This window comes from Panthera uncia, chromosome B1 (assembly GCF_023721935.1).
Source record: "Panthera uncia isolate 11264 chromosome B1, Puncia_PCG_1.0, whole genome shotgun sequence".
NCBI lineage: Eukaryota > Metazoa > Chordata > Mammalia > Carnivora > Felidae > Panthera > Panthera uncia.
In genome coordinates this window covers 10,688,165-10,713,484 of record NC_064811.1, presented here as the reverse complement: position 1 = coordinate 10,713,484, position 25,320 = coordinate 10,688,165, and the positions used below count along the sequence as shown (strand labels likewise).

General features: G+C 37.9%; 1 protein-coding gene across 7 annotated transcripts in view; it reads right to left on the bottom strand.

The window, feature by feature from the left end:
* CPEB2 (cytoplasmic polyadenylation element binding protein 2) overlaps nt 1-25,320 on the bottom strand; it is a 69,627-nt gene that overhangs the window by 41,741 nt on the left and 2,566 nt on the right. For 4 of the 7 annotated variants that reach the window (XM_049630322.1, XM_049630324.1, XM_049630325.1 and 1 more), the window contains exons 2-4: nt 22,382-22,663; nt 21,523-21,612; nt 12,712-12,802 (exon numbers count right to left, since the gene is read on the bottom strand). In XM_049630322.1, coding sequence (XP_049486279.1) covers nt 12,712-12,802; nt 21,523-21,612; nt 22,382-22,663 — 463 coding nt within the window. The remainder of the gene's footprint in view (nt 1-12,711; nt 12,803-21,522; nt 21,613-22,381; nt 22,664-25,320) is intronic. The other 3 variants (XM_049630327.1, XM_049630328.1, XM_049630329.1) reach the window with 1 other exon arrangement.

Sequence of the window (25,320 nt, the reverse complement as noted above, 5' to 3'; positions counted from 1 at the left end):
ACTACAGAAATGTGAATTAGAAAGGATAAAATGCAGCAGTTTCCCAACATCTCTTAATGTTTGTGTAGCCTTAAGCTGAAAGTCCCAAAATAACCTCTAGCAACCCATTTGCTGAAGCATCGTATTTCCCTTCCCAGATATCACACTCTCTTGGTTTCCTCTCACTAGCTATTCCTTAAATACTCTCTGCTGTGTCTTCCTCCTCAGCTTTGCAAAATGCTGAAGCCCTAGTGTTCAGTCCTGGGACTTCTCTTTCCACGCAGCCTCCCTAGGTGATACCATCTACTACCCAAGCTCCATGCATCATCTCTGAGCAGATGACTCCCACATTTGTATCTCTAACCGCAACCTCTATACCTCAACCCCATACTTCCCCAGATTAGCACAGAGCACCGTCTTCCTTCCATATGGATGCTCATCCCCAAACCCTGGGTTGCCTCCACACCTCACTGTGTGTAATCTGTGTACAAATCTGCCAACAAATCCTCACTGCTCGATTTATAAACACAGACCTAGATCTGATTGCTCTTTACGGGCTCCTTCTTGGTTTCCCCAGCCCAAGCCATCTCTATCTCTTCACAGACTACTAGAATAACCTGACAGTCTAGTCTCCATTTGGCAGCCTGAGAGATCCTTTTCAAGCCTCAATCAGCTCAGGTTTCTCTATTACTCAAGACCCTCCAAGGCTTAGAATAAATATCTGGCCTCTCATCCCCTACCATTCTAACCACGTTGGCCTCTTTGCTGTTCCTCAAACATGCCAGGCATACTGCCATTTCAGGATCTGTAGATTTCCTCTTCTATTTAAAATGCATTTGTCCAGATATGACCAAAGCCTATACCTCTCACTTCATTCAGGTGTTTAAACGATGCCATCAGAGACCATCCTAAAATAGCAGTTTCTTTCTCTATCCCCTTGATACTGTATTTTTTTTCTTCATAGCATTGACTCTTATTATCTCCACCCTTCATTAAAACAGAAGACTCATGAGGGCAGGACTCTTGTCTTTTTTATTCTCTACTGTATCTCTATCATCTAAAACAGAGCCTAGTAGAGGTGCCTGGGTGGCTAGTTGGTTAAGTGTCTGACTTCGGCTCAGGTCATGATCTTGTGGTTTGTGAGTTCAAGCCCTTGTTGGGCTCTGTGTTGACAGCTCAGAGCCTGGAGCCTGCTTCGGATTCTGTGTCTCCCTCTCTCTCTGCCCCTCCCCCGCTTGTGTTCTCTCTCTCTCTCTCTCTCTCTCTCTCGTTAAAAATAAACATTAAAAATTAAATAAATGAATAAATAAAACAGAGCCTAGTACATAACAGGCCCTTAAGTATTAGCTAAATCGATGAACGAAATTATCTCATTCTATTATATGACCCATGAGCTTAATGGAAAGCATAGTACTAAACACGTATTTGTATGTGGGACATTCTCTCAGTAAACGTAAAAATTGCAGAGTAAGTTTTTATCAGTTCATTTCTACGCCTCTTAAAATGGTGAGAGGGAGGAAGACAAGTCTTGCTTTTTTTGCTCTCTGTCAAGATGAATTTTTTCCTTTCTCCACAAATATTCTTTTTTTTTTTAAGAATACATCCAAAATATGATCTCCAAAGCCCCAATATTCACAGTTGATGATGCCAACCCATTCCTCATTAGTGATGATTAAAATTACTAAAGAACAATGTTACACATTCTGCCAACTACTTTCAACAGAAAAAAAAATTTTTAACCACATATTAGAATCATAAGGAGATTGGGTTACAATTATTATTAAACCAAATACTAAGAGAGGCAGTATGCTAAGATGGTTAAAAACACAAACTCCAGAGTTCTACCACTTCCTAGCATTGCCACTTGGACAATTATTGTTAGTAAGCCACAACAGTCACCCGAATGGAAGATAAAATATCTACATCTTAGGTGTGAGAATCATGTTTAATACATGTAAAGTCCTCAGAGCAGTGTTTGACATGCATCAAGTGCTTAATGCATGATATGTACCATACATTTTATATTGTGTGTGTGTGTGTTTCTTATACACACGAACATATTGTACAAATGAAAAGATTCTTCTTATATGCTTTAAATACAAAGCATTGCTCCCACTGGTTTGGTAGACTCTCCTCATATTTTATCATTGTCTATGCTTTACCTTTATTTCCAAATCTAATTAGAAAAAAAAAAAATGGTTCGTAGGAAGTCTGGTAAAATCCACTTAGAATGTGGTCATTACCAACCTTGAATAACTCCAATCTCTGCTCAGATCCAAGGGGCAGGACAGTCATTCCTGACCTCACTCCCAAATCTCAATGCAAGCCTCATAAAAGCCTAAGAATAAGATCATACAAATGCAGAAAAGACCCTTAGATCCAAAGTACCAGATCCCAAGAGAGCAACAGAATCATTCCTTAATAAAAACCATCGATCTGAGTTTCCACGAAAATTAATCTAGTTAACTCACTCTTAAAGCAGGGCCCCATCATAAATTTTCTTCACTGAATAATGATTTACAACTTTTAAAACTTTTATCTAATTAATATTAGAAAATAAACTAAGAAACATCATGGAATATAGAATATCAAAAAGTTTGTTTCAAGTAAAGTATAACCACAAAAAGAAAGACAACAGCAACAGAGGCTAAACTTAAGTCATTAATCATCATAATGTGTCATCATAAAGTTATTCCAATAAAACTGGTACTAATTAAGATCCATTAAATTAACATTAAAATCAGGTTGGACTAATGGTTGCAAAACTTTAACCTATAATAGTTGTATAAATGAAAATAATATTAAGAATAACAAATGGGCAATCAAGCATTGCCAGCAGCAGTGTTAAATGGCATAAAACCTAAAATTAAGTCAGCAATATATACCTAGAATCTCAAAAATATATATATTAAGCCTATTCTATGGAAATAAACACAAAAAGCTCACTGATTTTCATTTAAGAATTTGAAATACCTAAATTTCCAACTGTAGGGAAATGGTTATGTAAACTATTTTATATGCATGTAAGTAATTTTTAAAAGTTTTAAGTAGATATTGACAAAAAATATGACTCCTTGTAGAAAAATGTTCAATCGTTCAACCAATAATTTATTGAGCCCTTTCTATTTGTTTGGAACTATAATAAATGTTGACTCAAGACAGAGCAAAAACAGAGGTGCTCACTGCTCCCATGACACAGTGTCGTGTGAAAGATACATTAAAAAAGAAAACAAGCTACTGAATCAAAAATAAATGAGCAAGGCACTCCATTTAAAAGGAATAGAATTCTTTAACAATCTTTAATAAAGTAAGCTACTACTGACTAAGCATGTTGGGGGGCTTCACCAAAAAGATAAATAGACTAGGGATTACAGAGACTTCCAACCGAACATGGACGACTGAATGCCTGTGTCCATCTTTGCTGCTTTCTGAAACCCCTAAAAATGGCGTCATGGAAGTTTTAAAGAGGCATAACCCCATCAGGACAAATAAAATGAGACAGGATCACAGAAGAACTATGTCACCAAAATTTTGGAAGCTGTGAACAGGAATGGTTGAGTGGTTAACTGCCTGTGTAGACCAGAAATCACTGAAATCTCTGACACCTATACTGGTGCGTGCCTGGGAAGACTATCCAGAAACAAGCCATTTACCACAATAGACACCTGGAGAGCTTCCAGAATAAGAAGCTCTAGTTATCACTACGAGTAGATGTGGGGTGGAACTGAACACGGGAAAGTCGAGGACTGCTTTTTAGTTTTTAAAAGAATCAGAGAGACACACAGCCCTCTCTCTGGCTTTTCTAAGAAGGAGAGAAGTCAGGCCTCTAGCTCCCAGACAGAAGAATGGACGACATACATCCGGTGTTCATTTCCCAGACTGAAAGAAAAGACCTAGAAACAGACATTGTGGGAGTTCCACCTGGTTGGCTTATAGCAATGCTCACTGGTTTGTCAATCCCAACTACATACACAGAGCTTCCAATCACCATTTTTGTGTCTCATCTTTAAAAATGAACAGACATCAAAGGTCCGTAAGATATGTGATGAACACCTCCAGCATGAATGAAAGAACAAAACCAAACAAACAGAAAAGAGGAACGTAGAAGTATAAACAGTGCAAGGAAATGGAAAAATAATCCACAAACACTACAATATAGTGTTTAAAGATAAGCACACCAGAAAAACAGTATCAAGGAAGAAAAGGAAAGTTCAATGACTTTTTTAAAGAGGGTCCTAAAAGTTCTTCAGAGAAAAATTTTGAAATAGAAAAATCAATAAAAGGGTTGAAGAGTAACAACTGAGGGAATGTCTCCCAAAGTAAAACAAAAGATAAAGCAATGGAAAACAGGCAAGTAGATGAATATAGGAGGTTAACTATTTGAAGAACAGGATTTCCAGAAAGAAAAATATTAAAAATAGAAGGGAAGAAATGATCAAAATGCCAAAAATGTCCAAGAATTGAAAGAAATGCATCTCCAAATTAAAAAGGCCCAATGGATGCGCAGTGAAGGAAATAAACAAAGAAATGGAAGGAAGGAAAAAAGGAAGGAAGGAAGGAAGGAAGGAAGGAAGGAAGGAAGGAAGGGAAAGACAGGGCTCCCCCATGCATACACATAAGAAGATCCATATTTCGTTATTATGAAATTTCAGAACCGCAGGCACGAAAATATCCTAAAAGCTTCCAGAAAGAAAGACAAAAATTTTAAAAACACAAAACAAGGCAATCGATCATACAAATTAACAGATATCATGATGGTAATACACTTATGTTAACCTTGAGAGGTAAAAGACAATGAAGCATGCTTTCAGTGTTCGCAATTACAAACATGTAATTCCACACCAGCCTATCATCTTACATAGTAGAATAAACACGTTTGCATACGTATGAGATCTAAAATGTATGTCCCACCTGAAGGAAGGTACTATAAAACAGGCCCAATAAAACAAAGGTATAGACCACTAAGAAAAGGGTATAGAGATCAGGACAAGGATCCCACAGGAAAAGGAACTCTCAGCATTCTAGAAGTCCCACAGTGACAGTTATGAAAGGCTGCAGAAGGATGCCTTCAACAGCAGGAAAAAAAAAAAAAAATCAATCTAAGATTATTTGATGTTTTTAGAGGTACTGAAGGAAGCTTCAGGGTTCTATTGATAAATTTTGGGATGAATCAGTGACAAGTACTTAGATAACAAAGCAATCAAACCAAAAGAGACAATGATTAATTCTAAGAAAAAGAAGAAAAAAGTTACATTACAGTACAAAACAGATGAGGTTCACCCATGAGTATCTGCATTTTCATGGCAAAACACCTCTTGATTTAATGTTTATTTATTTTTGAGAGACAGAGAGAGACAGCATGAGCGGGGGAGGGGCAGAGAGAGAGATGGAGACATAGAACACGAAGCAGGCTCCAAGCTGTCAGCATAGAGCCCAACGCGGGGCTACAACTCGCGAGCCGTGAGATCACGACCTGAGCTGAAGTTGGGTGCTTAACCAACTGAGCAACCCAGGCGCCCCAATACACTTCCTGATTTAAATAAAAATGATCCTATAATCATTTGGAGAGGACAGAGCAGGGTAAGTGTTGGGGGATGGGCAAGTCAAAGTTCACAGTCAACAGATAATACCAAAAATGTAGGAAATTTAGAAGCCTCAGCATATTATTAACAAACGATTACATGAAGAATCCATTAAAAAAAAACATTGAAAGTTAGCTACCTACCTCTAAGGAATGGGGATCTGAAGCAAAGAGAAAAGAATGAGAGAAGACTTCTATCTTTTGTTATAGAAGCCTTATGGCACTATTTGACTTTTTAACTCGGGTACATATCAAACCAGGTTTGAGGGAAGATAAAAGATTTGACTACTGCAAATATTTTAAGCTTACATGTAGTAGACAAAGATTAGAAAAAATTATACACCAACATATCAAGCATGGTTGGTTATTTTAGTTTGTGGAAATAACTGATGATTGAAAAATTCTTCCAGATTTCCCAAATTTTCTTTAATGAACACATACTATTTTTTTTTTTTTGTAATAAGAAAATAAACATTTAAAAAAGGATAAAGTCCTATACTCTACAGGGAAATCCTTCATTAGAGACTCTCCGATACCCTTCAAATACTAAAAGCAACTAAAATTCATAGGGCTAATTATCCCAAGTACCCACTTTTACCGTGACAAATTCTATATGAAAAATGTTGTATTTCTTGACTTTCAACCTAAAAATAAGAGTTATAAGCCCATAATTAAAGTCTTAATGAAGATTTGTGGTGAAAACAGGCTTTTAGTAAACCCATATAAGCTCTGAATAAATAAATGTGATTTTAAGAAAATTCACTGTGGTTTCTGAATGGTTTTAGTTTTTAAAGAAAAACTGCATATTGTTGTAATTCAAATTGCTTAAACAGCCAAAACTGCCTGAAGAAATAACAATTTGTTTTCAAATTTAATAATATTGTTGCTAATTACATATTGTTGCAACTACCTGAAAAGAAATAAATAAATAAAACTTAAAAAATCTCTATTCATGATACTATACTTCACGTAAATTTTCTAAAACAAGAACTTTTACAACCACATTTTCACAACTTCCTCTTTAATCTGCAGACATTGTCACAGAAAACAAAAGTTAAAATCTTGAAAATTGTACTTTTCTTGAGATGAATTCAATTCTGAGTAGTTTGAAGGGTAAAGTATTAAGGTATGAGGCATATTACAAGGATCAACAGCAAGCATCTCTTAACGTCAAAATAATGAAATGTGCACGGCTTCGATATAAATATGATTTTTTTCAAAGTTAATGATTTTTTTTCTTATTTATCAAGGCCTGTGGTCTGTAGGAAAAAATAAAAACAAATGAAATCCAGGGGAAAGTACGCACAAATTTCACTCCTTTTTAAAAAGAAATATTTTTGGGATGCTGGGGTGGCTCACTCGGTTGAGTGTCTGACTCCTGGGTTCGAGCCCTGCATCGGGCTTTGCGCTGACAGTGTGGAGCCTGCTTGGGATCCTCTCTCTCCTTCCCTCTCTGCCCCTCCCCACTTGTGTGTCCTCTCTTTCTCTCAAAATAAATAAACATTAAAGAAAAAAAAAAAGGAAACATGTTCTTTAAAGATTGAAAGCATATATACAGCAATCCCTCCTTGATGATCTTTTTTTTGAAGGCATGTTATTATACGTGATTTGCACTTTCTGGAACTCCTGAAAAGTTTACTCCAGGAAACACAAGTGGGCCGAAGACAAGTAAAATCTGTTCTGAAGGATGCCTTCCACTCTCTGCCAGAGAAATCAGTGAAGGCAGTGTACCAGGAGCTTAAGAGAATCAACAGAACTGCTCGGGCATATAGATGATTGGTATTAGTTTTACTCTGCACTTTGCTGTGTTTTAATAATGTCATTAAAATGTTTACAACTTCCAATAGATCTCTTTCATCTTGTTCCCCTGTTCCAGAGTGTCTCCAAGTGTGCTCTCTGCACAGGCCGCAGGGCACAATGTCTGGGACTGGGCTCCTGAAACCCGCCTGATACACATGCTCTCAGAGTTTGAGAATCTCTGCCCAGCTCAACACTTCTTAGGTTCAAAAATGTAAATTCTCACACCAGAGACTTTCAGAAATTTATACAAGGTATTTTCTGACTTAGTACTACAAATTTACATTATGGCCAGCTGAAGAGAACCAGAGGGAAAAGAAGAGTAGAAGAAAAGAGGCAAGAATTGATTCGGTACTACCACAACCATTTAGCACCTTACACAGAAGCAATTCCTTATCTTCTCAGTGAAACAGCACAGATTCTACTTCGGGAGTCTTGGAAAATAGGAGCTTAGCAGTCAAGTGATAAAAATGATGCTAGACGCGAAAATACATAGTAAATAAAGTTCTGAAGGCATCCACTTTCAAACATGTGTTGCCATAAAATCCTACTCTAAATCCTTTTTCCTGATTCCTTTAAGTTGTTTAGGGAACACTGGTAAAGTCATTGTGAATTGCTAAAGCGGATACTTCCAAGAACTGTAATATGAAACTGCACTGCTATCCACAGTTTTCGAATCGTTTTTTTTTAGCTGAAATTAATTTTTTCTTTTTTCCTCTTATCCTTTTGGGGAGGGGGATAAGCAAATTTTGGTAAAACTGCTTACACAGTAAGACATTTTTGCAGATTGCTGAGGGCAGGGAGGATAGAGAGCTTAACAATAATCACCGTCTTGTTCTTTTGTTTAAAGCAGAATGAACTGACCCACACATACATAGCAAGATCACAGATTATTTAATATAGGTATGCAAAAACAAAACTGCAAAATTGCAAAACTGCAGTTGGCAAAGCATGATTTGCTTTAAGCATTAAAAGAATCTGTATTTGTTCTTCCTTTGAAAAGAAAAATATTTGCCAAGAATGAAGACGGTCATCAGAAAATGAGATGTTAATGGCAAGAAACCAATGCAGAATAGATAAAAACAGATCAGTGTCACGAATACTAAGGAAAGCATAAAACGGTGTGTTAGTGCTCACGATCTGGAGAAGATAGCACCTGCTCCCTAGGGCTGAGCAGTTATATCCAGTTATAGCCAGTCAGCATCAGGTAGCCCTAAATGAGCTATGCCAGGACTGTCTGCTTTCAGTTCCTCAAATGTGACAAGCTCTTCCATACATCCCGGCCCCTCTGTCTAGCTGACACTTTCCGCCAGTGGTTTTTCATCTTTGTGCTGTTCAAGCTTAAGGTCTTAGCTTTCTTCACTCCACAGATGAATTAAGTATCTCTCTCCCTTTACTTATGACCTACCCAAGCACCTTATCATCTCCCTCCAAGGCACTTCAAACACTCTGGTTATAGATTATGTGTATATAAACATTATATTAATATATCACACGTATGTATGTACATTATACGTGTAACTATAAGGTCTCTTCTTTCTAGCAGGCTGTAAATCCCTTAAGAACAGAGACTGTATCTGTTTCACACAATTACAGCCAAGGTCTTGGACACTGCCTGGTACAAAAGTAGGCACACTCTATGGACTAACGTGCATCCGGACCTCCATCTTTGTTTGCCGTCACTTCACATCTGCGGAGCCCCCATGAGACAAGACCCTTCCTACCTGCTATGCTAACCCACAGAACCTTAACAGTAAATAATAGAGGTTCCCCTACTGACCTGTAAAAACCACCGGAGAGTGGGAAAATGGAAACAAGCCGTAGAGTGAAGTATTCTGGACTTCACTGGGGATGCGAGGTGTTAGTACAATCAGTCAGTTCTCAGACCAGTAACCTGCCAGACTTCCTTTGGATTCCAGAGAGCTGCTTGACTGTTTCTCTTCTACTGACAGTAACTCTTACCTTGAGTAGTTTCTCTTTTCCTTTAGAAAAGTAAAACCGAATGCCAATTTATAGTTTCTGCCTTTATCTCTGTGGAAGTCAGCCTCCGTGACACCCTCCACTTATGCTTGCCTCCTAGTATTCACATCTCTTGAGTAGTGGCCCCTGCCCCCCCCCCCCCCCCAGTTGAGTAGGGCTGACCTATGTCACTGGTAGGATGCCATGGAAGTGACGGTGTAAGACTTCTGAAGTTAGGTCATAGAAGACCCTGGAACATTAACCTCAAGTCTGGATCTTTGCTCAGGGCGGGGATGGGGAGGGGGGCATCCAGAAAATATACTGTGAGGACACCCCATGGAAAGCTCAACATGGTGAGTGAGTGAGTTCTCCTACCAACGGCCTGTGCTAACTTGCCAGCCACATGAGTGAGTCACCTTGGAAAAGGAACATCCGGCCCCAGTCACGCCTTCACATGACTGCTACCTCATGAAATCCTCAGCCAGAACCAAGCAGCTAAACCGCTCCTGAATTCTAACCTATAGAAACTGTGGAGCCGATAAATGTTTATTGTTGTTTTAAGCTGCTAAACTTAGGACTAATTTATTATACAGCAATACATAACAGTAAAATCTCTTATCACTTAAGTTCATGTGAAAAATTTTCTAGAAGCTTTCATCATTAATAGAAAGGTAAACAAGAAATTCATTAAAAAATTTACACTGCAACTCCCTTTCCATTAGATCCCATAAGGAAGGCAAAGCACATGGCTGACCTTTGAAAACATTTAAAAAGGATAAAGTAAGATTAATTCTATTTTTTGAAAAAAAAAAAAAAAAGGACTGTATTAAACTTGTATTAAACAGTGGACAGAGTTTTCTGAAAGGAATGAAAAGATGAGATGGAAGAGACGGGACACAGGCTGCAGTGCTGCCCTGAAGACAAGGACTGGACAAACGGGGGAAGTCCACAGACTGGTTTCTTCTGTTCTGTCACAACCTTGCTTTAGCAGATTTTACCGAGGTCCCGCCCAGAGAAAACATGCAATGATCAGAGTACCAGGAGGAAGATACATGACAGGATGTCCCAGAAGGCAGTGAAGTCTGTACTAGTAAGACAAGAAGAGTCTTTCAGTAGTAGCTGTGGTGCATCAGGACCATTTTAATAGCCATTTGATGGCAGTATGCACAAGTACCGGTCTTCTTTCTTTCTCTATAGAGGTATCTCTCAATGTTTTTCTTTTCTTTCCTACCATAATAAATGTAGGATACAAAACACTCCCAATTAGAGAGTTGTGAGGTGCCTGGGTGGCTCAGTTAGTTACACCTCTGACTCTTGATTTCAGCTCAGGTCATGATCTCATGGTTGGTGGGACTGACCTCCATGTCAGGCTCTTGGGAGCCTGCTTGGGATTCTCTCTCTCCCTGTCTTTCTGCCCCTCCCCTGCTCACTCTCTCTCTTGAAATAAATAAATAAACATTAAAAAAAAAGAAAAGGAACAGAGATTTGTTACCATAATTCCTAAAGGTGGTACTGAGCACATTTTCCCCTTCCCATTCTAACGAAAGAATTTTGCCTTCACTTGAGATTTGTTTTTTAATTATTAAATTCCTCTTGGTCTTATGCTGCTTCCATTTTCTTTTTCAAAGTCTTCTCCAGTTTTATTATAACATAGACTTTAGAAAAAAAGAAAACTTGAAATGAGAATGGTTTCTCTTAACATCTTTAAAAGGCCTTTTTAAAGACGACTGGGAGAAACGACAATGAAAACCTTTTCATTATTTGCTGGTAACAGCTGATGATGACTTTATCTTACATTAGAATTTCTAAGAGTTTTCTTTCTACATAAACCAAAGAAATAAAGAGAGGGAACTTCTTCGTAATCATAAACTACTGGATTCTATTATCAAACAGTGGATAGAAGACAGATGCCACTGGAACTGTCAACATAACAGGGAAAGAGAAAAAGACCCCATATACAGATACTCGAAAAACTAGACTGGGTTTTGGTTAGAAGCAGCTCCCTCCACCCAACCCTCCCACCCCCACCCCCCGCCAAAAAAACCCCAAAAGTCCCAAAGTATAATAATCTTTATTAGTTTCTGAGGAGGAGAATTACCATCCCCACACATTGCTAACAATCACTAATGATGATCCCTTGAACTTCTTAAGCCCCTTAAAAATAAGGGAATTAGACAAGAAACTAACAAAATCCAGAAACAGAACAAACCGTTTGGATAACTGACCAGTATTGCCAACACAGCCTCAAGCCACCACCTTGCTGCCGACACTGAAGTGCTACAGTTTGGGGCTAAAATCTTATAAGGGAATTCTTATTTGGCTTTATAGAATTAAAAATATGGACAAATTACCAAGTAACACATGGTTTTGATTCAGAGAGCCAGAACTAACCAGTTAAGCTGCTCCTGAATCCCGACCCGTAGAACTCTGTGAGGTAATATTTATTGTTGTTTAAGCTGCTAAATTGTGGAATAATTTATTGTGCAGCAATAAATAACATATCTCTTATCACCCAAGTGCACACAGTTTGCTAGATGTTCACTGTTACTACTGAAAGGCAAGGAGATATATTGTACAAAGAAATGTAAAATAACAACAAGTAATGTACAAACAAACAAAAACAAGTATGTTAATGGAATATCTTCAGATACAGTTAACAGTAAGGCTGATACTGTGGGATCAGTGGGGCTGACTCTTTTTCCTAATTTGCCCCAACTTGTATGAAACCTCAGAGAAGCTCCCATAAAATATCCCCTCTCAAAATCCTATGACGGTAGAAGAAAAATGGGGAAAGGACAATTTTAGGTTGGAATCACTGTGAACTGTAAATACAAATATTCCAAGGCATTTTTTTTATTTCTGAATTTGACAGAATTTTGGAAAAGTTACTTCATAATTTTTTTTTTCAAGTGTGTGGGCTGAAGCTAATACGGTGCATGCAGATTTATTTATGTATTTATTCTTCATTCATTTTCATTTGTGTTTAAAGTAGGCTCCACACCCAGTGTGGTGCCCAATGCAGGGCTTGCACTCACGACCCTGAGATCAAGACCTGAACTGAGATCAAGAGTCCGACACTTAACCCAGTGACCTACCCAAGTGCCCCTGAACTAAACAATTTTAGATCCTTTCTTCAACCTCTGGTAAACTGCAAGATATCTCTAAACAGTGGCTTTTTGTTCAATAACAAGAGACACAGGTTTACATTTCTCTCTGCATAAATCAGCAGGTATCTATATAAGCTACAAAGGAAAAAGGATGACATTTCACACAGGTTTTTATTAACAAGCATAGTACAATTTTATAGATAACATAAGTGCTACTTAGTGCTCATTTTCCTACATAAAATGGTGAGACAAAGCGGTGGGTGATACAAGAAAAAAAAAGCCACCTACCCTTAAGAGGATCATGCTCTGCTCTCATAATATCAATAAGGGAATTTTCCAAAGAGTGCATATTCAAACTGTCATACATTCTACTTCGATCCTAGAAGAAGAGAAAAAAATAGACTCAATATGATCTATACAAGTTTTCAAAAACTGATGATAAATATACCATACCATCTAAACCTTCTTACATAAAAGAGGACATCTGATTAATATATTACTTATCAGTCTGCATCCCAAGACAGTATCAGTAGCTAAAGATCTCATGAGCTATAATATCTCTTGTATTGGAGAGAATGCTACATTTAAGATCTCCAAAATCACATACCAAAAATAATCTTATTTCACTGGCAGCATTAATACAGTAAAATAATTGCTACTGTTATCACTCTCAACTTAAAAAGATTTGTGAAATGTTATACACGTAGGAAGCAGTTTTAGCTGTTATTTAACTTCTATACTTTTCTCATATATCCAGGAAGACACTGGCACTTGAAAAATAAATATTTTGGGGGAAAGGAATTAATCCCATAATGGCACCACACTTTAAATATCTATCAAACGGGGTACACATTATTTGACTTGGTCAGAATTTCACAATAATAAATGCATAAACATCTCATACCATAAAAATCAAAAGAATGAAACTATTAATATCAGAACAAAGACTAACACCTAAAATACTTATATTCAAATCTTGCTCTCTGAAGTTCTCACATGTTGGTCTCTGCATTTCTAAATTCGCTTTCCCTCCAAACCCTGCAAAAAAGGCAGGGGGTGGAGGGAGGAAAGGGATGACAATATTTCCACCTTCCAAGTTTCCTGCCTCATCAAGTCCCAGAACAAAGTCTTTTGTGTAGCTGGGAGTCTAGTTTGCTAAATGTTAAATCTCTCAACTTGCTTACTAGAAGGAATCTGATTCTTTAATGCTTAATGAATTTATACTGTTCTTCTGCCCAACACACCCTCAATGTACTTGAACAAATACACACAGGGAACTACCACAGCAAGCTCTGGCCCATGTCCAAGTCACCAAAAACAAACAAACAAACAAACAAATAAAAATTTCAGTGGTGACCCCCACCCATTTAAGTGTGTGTAGGTGTTTGTACAAGTGTCTGTATATGAAGGAGAGTCAGGGCGGGCCATTTTTAACTCTCCAAAAAATAAAAAAAAAAAAAAAAAAAAGACTAACACAGAAAAAGGGAAGAATCAGAAAAGTAGGGGAAAAACTCTTTGCAGAAATTAGAATTAGGCATTTTTTAACCTGCATGAGCTCCAAGAAGGACCATGAAATCTCTGAGATTATGTACAATATCCTGTATGGGTGTGTACACATATTTTTTTTCCTGAAGAAAAGGGTTAGGACTTTCATCAGTTTTCCAAAGGAGTCCACAATCTAGGGATGATTTAGAGACAGTCTTTTGGAAAGCTGAAGACAAACCTAAGAAGCTTTCGTGAAAATATGTTGATTTATTTACTCCACTTGAGGTTTAAATTAGGGTTGTGAACTTTTTAAAACTAGGGGGCCAGAATCAGTATTATAGACTAAACAAGTTGCTGTTGAGGAATTTAGAAGTGTGCAAAGTAGTACTAAAGACACAATGCTAGGCCAGAGCTCTTACTCCAGCATGACCACAATACAGCTACATTGGTACTCCTTGTCTTTTACTTACTTTATTTTTTTTATTAAAAAAAACTTGTTTTAACGTGTATTTATTTTTGAGACAGAGAGACAGAGCATGAGCAGGGGAGGGGCAGAGACAGAGGGAGACACAGAATCCAAAGCAGGCTCCAGGCTCTGAGCTGTCAGCACAGAGCCCGACGCGGGGCTCAAACTCACGAGCTGTGAGATCATGACCTGAGCCGAAGTCAGATGCTCAACTGACTGAGCCACCCAGGTGCCCCTACTTACTTTATTTTACATCATTAACATGACTTTGGTGAAGGAGGCACAGATAATCACTGAACTACAACAGCGCTTCTCACACATGAGCATGCTTCACAGTCATCTGGGACCCAGGCTGCTGGGACTCTGCTGAGACAGAGTCTGAAATTCAATAGGTTTAGAGAGGCCCCTAAGAATGTGTATTTACAGTAAGTTCTCAGGTGATACTTAGACTGCTAGTCCACAAACCATACTTAAAGAAGTGCTGGACTTCTTGATCTTATAGCTTACTAAACCTCTTTAGGCACTGCTCTGTCTTCGAGAAAAGAAAAAAATTATTTCAGAGTAGACAATGCCTAAAGTCCACCTTAATAATAGAAAAGCCACAGCAAAGCAAATAGACATATTAGAAAAGCGAAAGACTCAAAGTACTATGTAATAAATGAAATAAAACTAGTACAGAGAAGAACATGGCCCTTGGACAAAAATTACATACAATTTTACTAATCTCTCCAAATATTTCCATCTTCTGTGCTTCCATTTTACTTTATGCATAATTAATTTGTTGATTTTCCTGCCTCACCCACTAATCTAAGCTAATTAGGGGTAAGGACCTTCTAATTATGAAATATAGCTGGCTCTCAAATATTTTTGAATGAATAGTACCCTAACTCTACTAAAAAAAACTCTGCAAATTTAAGTTGAGCTCTGTGAGGACAAAGACTACATATAGGACCATAAATCCCCCAGGAATAAGGACTCAAATGGTAACTAAGACAAGACGTATTAAAGATGTATTTAAAATAGAATTAACAGAATTAAAAAATGTAAACTATCATGATAAAAACTGTTCACATAATTAAGCAAAGAAACCTCATTAGGTATGCTGTATCGTACAGGTTCTAAGATGTATTATAAATACTTTATATTCTATTTGCCTTAAATTCTTACAAAGAAAATACATTATGGTTTAAGGCTATCTTCTCAGGCTGATGTTTTCTTTAACAGAATCAGACTACGCCCCATCCTTAACAGACCTATGAACTTGATGGTGACTCTCACCACCACCCAAATGACTTTTGTTTCTTGGTTTTTAGTCACACTCTAACTCCATTCAAAGAGTTTGAGTTTGATCCTGCTTTAGAGCAAAATTTAGAGTAAAATCATTGAAGTAACTCCATATGTACTCTCAATGGGCCAGGGGCAATTACTTAAGGTAAGAAGGGAAATCGCTATTCAATAAATATCAGCAATCACTAGATAGTCAACCGACAACGGTTATTCAAAAAAGCGGCACGTATTAATAGCTTTAGCTTTAATGCCTACGTTGAACTGAAATAGGGTAATGCCCACATATCAGGTCCCTATTTTCCCTTGCATTTCAAGTCTTTCATAATGAAACAAACTCCTGCTTTAGTAAAGAAAAGAATAAAGTCATTATACAAATATTAGCCAACTTATACTTTGGTAAGCATCTGCTGCATCCCACATGATTTTTAAAGCATCGAACACAAAATAACCTTGACCAGGCAAAGAGCTCCTGACACCTCAAAATCACTTTCTAGACTTAATGAAACCTGTAGGCTCATGTCTAAAAAAATACAGGTAATTACATTAAATAAAGTATGGGTATTAAAATATAACTTCTGGAAAAAACAACAGAAACAAATCTGACTATAAAACAAATACGCATTTTTCTAACATAAGGATATTAGAAAAATTTGTGTTCACAAAAACTGCCATTGATTTAAAAACTAAATGAAAATCCCGAAACCATTTTAAGGAAAACATAAACACACCAAAGCTGATTAGCTTACATATGGAAAATCATAGCAATGTAACTTAACCTACGTTTATTACTACATGACTATTTGAAAACAGCCAAGAAGTTTCACAAAAGTAAGAATCACTATGAGGAATCTACCTTAAATATGAAAATTATCTGGCAAAGAATCGATTTAAATGGGTTTTCATAAACTGAGATTACAGAATCCCACAACAGTGAACAGGCAAAGCTCAGAAAACACTGGAAAACTATAATCTCTTATATTCTAATATTTGGTTATTTTCTTGAACCCAGACTTTTGGCATAAAGACTTACAGAAGCAACCATACGGTCCTAGAAAGACTGCAGGACACAGAAAGAACAAAGTAATCTAATCTCAAATCCTCATCTTAAATAGGATAATCTAAAAAAAAAGATTATAAATGCTGAAAAATAACTAAAGAGGTCAAGAATATTAAAACTAGTACAACAGAAAGAACTTAAACTTAATTAAAAGGGAACGTTTCAATGGGATGTTACATTTTTACTTTGAAATATGCAAAACCCTGTCTCATTTCAAAAGACATGGTCAAGTAGAACATTTTCCTCTTGAAAATGAAATATTCTCCCAAAGAATAAGGAGATGGATTATGGAAAAACCCTCTATTGTCATGTTTAAAGATATACCAGATGCTTTAACATATATCCTTCTGGCTAAGTAGAGAGATCCACTTTTGTTGCATTTTTGTGTTTGGTTTTCCAATTTTTGCTTTAAAATAAAACAGCAAAGTTGTTATTAATACTGTCCTCCATTTCAAGCAAACACTGATTTTACACTCCTGACGACGCAGTGCTGTTGCACTGTGGTGAATGAGCAGCAGACGACATGCTACTGTCTCCCTCCACAATGTAGCATCAGGCTCCTACTCTCTCCTATCAGTCTCTAGTTGTTCCACACAGACACCCCTTCTTCATCCAACTGGGCTTCCACCTTCTCAAAGGCAAAGAACAGAACTTCTCCCCATATAGCTCAAGGATAATTAAAACACTACCTCATACACAATGAACATAACAGTTTTTGAACTTCCTTTATGAATCTGAACCTTGACTAAGTGGCATGACAGGGACTGAAAAAAAAATTTTTTTTTTTTAATTTTTTTAAAGGCCCCAACGGCCAAAGGTATACTAGTATCCACAAGGGTTAAATGAAAAGGCTAGTAGAAAATATCCGGTATAAGAATGTATCAAGTACAGGGGCCCCTGGGTGGCTCAGCTGGTTGAGTGTCTGACTCTTGACTTTAGCTCAGGTCAATGGTCTCAAGGCTTGTGTGTTTGAGCCCCGCCTAGGACTCTGCATTGACAGTGCAGAGCCTGCTTAAGATTCTCTCTCTCTGCCCTCCCCAGCTCGTGGGTGTGCACAGTCTGTCACTCTCTCAAAATAAACAAATTAAAAAAAAAAATGTATCAAGTGCAATTAGAGAAGTGAATGCAGGATACAAAACTTAAAAAGCATCCATTACCTAAGCAGGTTACAAGAGACCCATTCTCTCTCATTTTCAGTGTTTACAGTTTGATGACTACCACCAATGTCCTTAAATGAGGTTCATCACCTTTAAGAACCAAAATTTAAGGAATGCTTTATTAAATGAATGAACAATTGGACTTGGTCTGCTACTATTTATTGTTTTTGTGCAAAGTGAATAAAGATACCAAATAATATATTTTTCTGAGAGACCTCCAAATTATCATCTATCACGTTGTCATAACAGTTTGGATATTAAAGATTGGTGCAAAGCATCTTCAATGAATTTAAGGTAGTTTACGTGACACACTCAAGAACTTCCATAGGAACAAAAATACAGAACTAAATATATTCATAATCCCTTAGCTAGAGGACAGACATACCATCTCATAGGCTTTACGGCTATGTTACACCTTTAAAGGTACCACGTTGCTAATTATTTAGAGAGAACTAATGTGCCATATATAAACCTTTAAGTAATAATCTCAGCTACAAGTATATTTACTTTTTGATTTAAAAAATTCAAGTATTAATGAATAAATAAACTGAAATCTCAGTATCTAACTGAAAATTCAATTTTAAGGTAATTAAAAATCACACATCTAAGTATAATTTCTTGCAAGGGTAACTAGCTAATAGCACTTTAAAGAAATTAAAATACCTATATTAATTTTATTAAAAACAATTTTTTTTAACATTTATTTATTTTTGAGACAGAGAGAGACAGAGCATGAGCAGGGGAGGGGCAGAGAGAGAGGGAGACACAGAATTTGAAACAGGACCAGGCTCTGAGCTGTCAGCACAGACCCCGACGCGGGGCTCGAACTCACGGACTGTGAGATCATGACCTGAGCGGAAGTCCGACTGAGCCACCCAGGCGCCCCACCCACGTTAATTTTAAAGTCAGAAATGTGCATAAAACTTTACCCTTGTTTTTAAAAGTTCTAAATTTGAAGATTTTTCCATAAGGACATAATTACTTAAAATAAGAGAATGCCAACCAACCCTAAAAATGCTATATATAACTGAAATAAAACCAATTTTCAGAATGATTTCTTTCCCATTTACTGAATGTTAATTACATGTCCAGTTCTTGGTATAGGTAAGGCCTCAAGTATCCAGGTACAAAAATTAAGACTCTGGTTTTACAATTCAGTATATTTTATAGGCCTACTCGATTTGAGACTAAAAGAAATAAAAAGTTAAATGTTTTAAAATAATGTATTTGTTAACTGAGGTTTATTAGTATTGAAATGTTGTACGTGGTGGGGAAAAAAGTCAGAATGAAAATATTTCCCCAGATATTTAAGTGCTTAAGAATTTTCTGTAATTTTAACTTTGCCAAATAGTGAGGAACTCCCCAATGGTTTAAGATACCAATTGGAAGTTTACAGCTGTTGCTGTATTTTTAAGAACCTCAACTTCAAATACCTCAACCTTTTATGGAAAGATAGAAACAGAGAACAAATTTTATATAGTTAAGTACCTTAGGGTGCTCAAAAGAGAGAACAACATTGCTTTTCAGCCTATTTGGGAGGCCATACAGTACACCTGGACTGCCTCAGTCCAATTCCCACCCCTTCTCCCCAATAAACTAAGACCCTTGTATTCTAAAAATAAAGTGTGTGTGTGTGGGGGGGGGGGAGGTGGATAAGGAGGAAAAGAAATGGCCAAAATAGATCAGAGAAAGTATAAGAGCTGGCTAAAAAGGCCTTCCATGATCTAGTTCAAGGTTCTCCTTTTATAGATCAGGAAACTATGACCCAAAGAGATGAAAGCCCATCAACAGTATGCTCCGATGTCATAAAGACTGAGAAAGATGAAGGACGTTCAGGTTTTAGGCCTCCTTTCTTTCTAGTTCACTTCACTTTCCACCATCTTTCTCTTCACCACTCTTCAGCTTCCATCACATCACACCTCGCTTCAAGGGTCCACAGGGAATGCTAGTATCTCAGCAGTTTACCAAAAGAAAAAAACATTATCTTTAAGCACCCAAATCTTTTTTGGTAAAATGAATTTATGTGAAATGCTCGGTTATAACATGGGTAAGAACAGAGTGGCTCTGACTGAAGTCTAAGTGGGAGCACTGGAGGCCCTGCTCCCAGAGCAACCAAGGAAGGGCACCTCTGTAGGGCCCAGTTTGAAAACTTCCCTTTTTTCATCATCACTTCTATCCACTCTAGCTCGTCACCCACTGACAGCATCTCAATAACCTCATTTCTCAACACGTGCCCCGCCTCCGGGGGTCCCTTTATGACAGCTAATCTGTCTTCTTTCTTCTCCATAGTTAATATCCCCCGTCTATGGATCCTCGTGCTGCTTCCTACACCTGCTCTTCAAATAATTATGTCTCTTCTTCTCTAAAAACACGTCCCTTGCCACCTTCAAAATGATTACCCTAATTTTCCTCTTCAAACATACCATCTCCTAGGCATTTACGTATTCAATTTGAACAACATAAAAGGGCTACCATAAAAATGTCACTAATACGGCCTAACTGAGCCAGAGTGGAGAAGACGGTAGAAACAGATGGATAGCTAACTTACATTGTTAACAAAACAATAAATTATAAATTATAAATTATAAATTATGTGAGATAACCACTTATTTCTAAGTGGAGATCCTGGCAGGACTATTTTGGTAAATAGGTAGGACTTGTCTACAATAGGTGCTAATGGTAGATTACTGAAGTTACTGCTAACCCTCTAGGTTAGAAGGCTATTTACAAACATCTTATTGATCTATTTATACAGTCCTTACTTGTAAAATCATCTCATGTTGACAAATTAACTAAGGAAGAGCCTTAGCTAAAGATAACATAGCTCCATTCAGTGGGATCCCACAATGTCAAGTCTATGCTCATTCAAGCTTCGGCTCTGTAGTAAAGAATCCTCATGTAGGACTGAGTTTTCTACTCATCCTGTAATAATTCTCATCACTGGGTACCCAGTTTGAATTCAAATTTAGTCTGCAGGAAAAGAGATAGCATTTTGCAACCACAAAGGGCTTGAAAGTAATGTGATTAAGACGGATTCCTAGCTTTTTGATTTAGGGCTCTTCTACAGGAAACTGACTATTTAGAAGAATATAGTATATAAGAGCAGTGACAAATTTTAGAATAAAGAATAAATAAAGAATAAAGAATAAAAACACACGAAGTTTTTTATAAAGGTGAAAAAAATGGAAGACTGGCTTTTTCAGAAATATACCTCAAGACAAATGTAGCAGATTACATGACAAGCATTTGCTAAAAAAATTCTGTAAAATATTGATGAAACTTAAAGTTGAATGATAAGCAAATCCATAATTTTGTCCCTAGCTGAAAACAACTCTCAAAGATAAAATCTGTTCAGTTTGACTGATGTTTAAAGTCAGGTGCTCTTGGGTATATAATTCCTTTTTCCAAAAAGAAAATTTTATATTTTGGAAATAATGAAATAATTATAAATTACTCATAAATTTGAAAATGAAACATTTTATATTAAATAGTTTAAGTCAAGTGACCTTTTAAAAATAAATTGCTTTAATGCTCTCTGACATAGGCTTTAAAAAGGTATAATTGGAAAGTTAATAATAAATCTTACTCATAATATAAACACTAAACTCCTAGTCAAAATCCTGAAGAATATACACTGTGCAGCCTACCTGGTCTATTCTGGATGTTCCGGCTGCAGTGCACCAACTATCTTGGAGTGAATCTGAGCCCCAAGCTGGTAACTGCAAACTAGATCTCACCTTCAATAGCATAGAAGTTTTCATCAGAAATAAGCAGTTCTCTTCCCCACACCCACCCACAAAAAATAAAAAAAAATAAAAAGAAAGAAAATAAAACAATCAAAGTTCCTTCTATCTTGTATCTTTGGCCCTCTGAAGGTCTCAGGAGAAAAAAAAAAAAATCTCATCGTAAATAGCTTTATTAGACTATAATATCAATAAAACATTTTAAAAGGCCTGAAAAAGTGTCTAATCATCATAACTATTAAGCCACATTTAGGAAAAAAATAGTCCCTGAACCAGTGAAGGCAAATTTTAATTGGATGTAAAAAGTCTTAATATTATTTTGCCATAATCACAGCTGTACTGGGTATATTTTAATATACACACAGCTGATCACAGTCAAACCTATGCACAATTGCTTAACATTTTAGTTTAGTGATATTGGAGGAGAAACTCATTTTGGTGGCCTATTAAACATTAATAAATTAAGGCATTCTTGAGCTGCCAATTAAAAGCTTCAATATGCACTGGAGAAACACAGCAGGTTTTTCTACATTTTAGGAAGCTTCTTTTCTACCGTGTGTTTAGAGAATTTTTTACAGTATCCATTTTCTCTATCCTTTTGTATTTTGTCCTTAAATTAATGCTTAAAATCAGAAATTTTTTATTTTTTCATCTGTCAGTTTTTCCACACCACCACCACCACCACCACCACCACCACCACCACCCAATTTCTTGTTTTGAAAGATCAACATTAGAAATAAGACCATTTACATACCATTCTTACCTGTAAGGGTAAGAGTGTATTACTATTGTTGTCGGTTCTGAACACGTTATCTTCAATCCAAGATTTTGGAGTCAGTGATGGAGTAGAGCGAGTAAATTTCGGTGGTGCTATGACATTACCAGAAAATGGTTTCTTCAATGGAGATATCTGATTCATAGTTCCTGGAATCCCCATGTTTCCAGTTCTACGATGGTCTCTGCCGTGCATTGCTCCCCACGACACGCTTCCAGTGCCCCAGCCACTGCTCTGATGGTTGCTCCAAGGAGATTGTTTCAGAAGAGGCTGAGAAAAACACGTATGTTTAAATTACAGGCATTTAGAGAGTTTACAATTCAAACTAAAATCTCGGCCTGAGCTGAGAATATATATATATAATCTTAAAAAAAAAATCTCTAAAGGCAATAAAGGATAGCTTAACAGTTTACGAAAAGTAATAGGTTTGCGATCTTGCTGTTTGAAAACATACTCATTTCCTGCTAGGTGAGTTTTCATCGTCTGGTCCACTATAAATTATAATGAATCGAGCAGATATTTCATGACAACTGCTAAAATAGAACCAGGCGGTTACATTTCTGTCCTTTCAGAATCGTGTATGGAAGAAGAAAAAAATAGTTTAAAATTGAAATTAACTTCAAAGGTCCTTGAAGATAGAACCTACATTGTGATCTTAAAACAACCATAATCTACTAGGCATACAAGTAAAAATCCGGTCTTTAATTAATAGATAGGAGTAACAATCGGAGTAAGATATTTAGACATTAGCTTTCCAAAACCAATGGCACTGCTACAAAAGTGAATAATGGTAATAACATTTGCTGTTACTGTCTTGCATGAACTAAAAACGCCTTTCAGGGTAGGGAGTGTATGGAAAATATGGGGGTTTGGTTTTTTTTTTCTTTTTCTTTTTCCTATCGCGTATTCAACTTTTAAGATATTTTACTCCGATTTTAATGTAGTTTCTTTTAAAGTGTTTTTGTTTTTCTTTCACTTAATTATCCATGAACTGTTAGGCAATTATCTGATGTTACCCATAGGTGGATCCACTGAGATATACTGAAGAAAAACAACTAACTATATGCTTTGATTATTCTAGTAGAGATCTTCATACAAGTCTCCAGTAACCTCATTCATTTTCAAAAATAAATTCTATTTATTTATTTGTCAGTCGCCAAAGAATGGACAATTCAGCACGAGGCAATAAGCGTAGGTTTTTCAAAAATACTAATTGCTAGCAATTACATTGCCAAGAAGCTTGCTCTAACGCTTAGCCAAAGGAAGTATGGACCGTGCAGCTGCTCTAAGTCAGTAAGTTACTATAAGTAAAGAATTCCTCAAATGAAACCTGCTTCTTGTGAGACAGCTTTCTCTTTTTGAGAGAACTTGACCCCTAGTACCTATTAAAAAAATTTTTTTAAATGCCCAGATAATCATGAATATATGCTGCCGTCTCGCCCTCCCCACAGTTCAAAAGCATAGCTGGGGGGGACCATGAAGAAATCACTCCATTCTTCAGGGCCTTACTTTCCTTGCTGACACAGGGTTCAAGTTCTCTTCCAGCGATCTAAAATTCCACAGGGCAGCTGTGTGACCTCTTAAACTTCACTGGGAGAACCATCTTCTGACAAGACGCAGATCACAGTTAAACACGAACCACCCTACGCGGTCTTCCAATGGCCGGGAGCAGGGCTCCAAGAGCACAAAAGCACCTATCGATACTTTTCTGTGGCAAGTTCCCAGCGGAAAAAACCCAACACCCTGACACGCAGGACACAGCTGCTCGAGACTGTGAAAATCATGGGAAAGCGGACTATTATTTCCAAATGACGTGTTTTCAATCCTTGTAGGCCACGTTCTTCTTCCTCGGGGAGACACCGGGGACTCGAAAGAAAGACTAACTGTTACTCTCATTTCAGAGAACTCTCAACTTGTTACTTTGGTCAGACAGCGTTCGCCCTTTAAAAGGTTAACCTTTGAAAACTTTAACTGGTCAATGGAAAAAGTTACAGGAGTAAGAAAGCACCGGTTAAGGTCCAATTCTGCTTCTGTCTCGGTCCTTGATCACGAAAATGACCTTAAACATACGAATCACTACAGGAAATGCTGACTGGATCAAAAAAGGACAACAAAATACGCTTTTCGATGTCAATGAACCAAAGCCGGCGGTCATTCAAACATTGTACTGGGAAGATAACAAAACGGAGCCTGAATCGGAAAGGACCCGGATGAATAAAAAAAAAAAAAAAACAAAAAACAAAAAAACAACACACAGACACACACACACACACACACACACACACACACACACACACACAAAACCCGGCCCCGTGTTATTTCATAATTGCATTACCCACTCAAAATATACACACCCCGTAACCCAAGAGACGGTCAAGGCCGCCAAAAAACGTGAGTCCCCCCTGCGAGGTATCACACGATTCCCGGATTCGAGTTTAGTTTTGGCCTCACCAGCCACCAAACCGTCCCCAAACGCGAAGAGGCGCAGAAAGCCAGCGGCTCGCGGGGCACCTCGGCAGAGGCGGAAGGAGCCGCCGCGGGCAGGCTCCCCTCTCCCGCCGCCTGACAGCTCAGCGCGGGGCCCCGGGCGCGGCGGGCGGCTCGTCCCGGCCGGGCCACCGCCGCCCCCCGGCCAGACCTCGCGCGGGCCGACTCGCAACGAGACGGACCCGAAAGAAAAAAGCCTCTCCTTTCCGTCCGTCCCCTCATTGGACGACGGGGAAGAGTCACCGGCTCGCCGCACGCACCGTCTGCGGCGATCACGACCCTCCTTCGCAAGTTCGCTTCCCCAGGCCGCTCGTCCGAGCCCGCCGGCCCCGCGTCCCCCGGCCCGTCCTCGAGGATCGCCGACAGCGGTCCTCCGGGTCGGGGCGCCCGCTGCGAGGGACGGCCGGGCCGGCGCCCGCCCGCCCGCCGCCGCCGCCGCC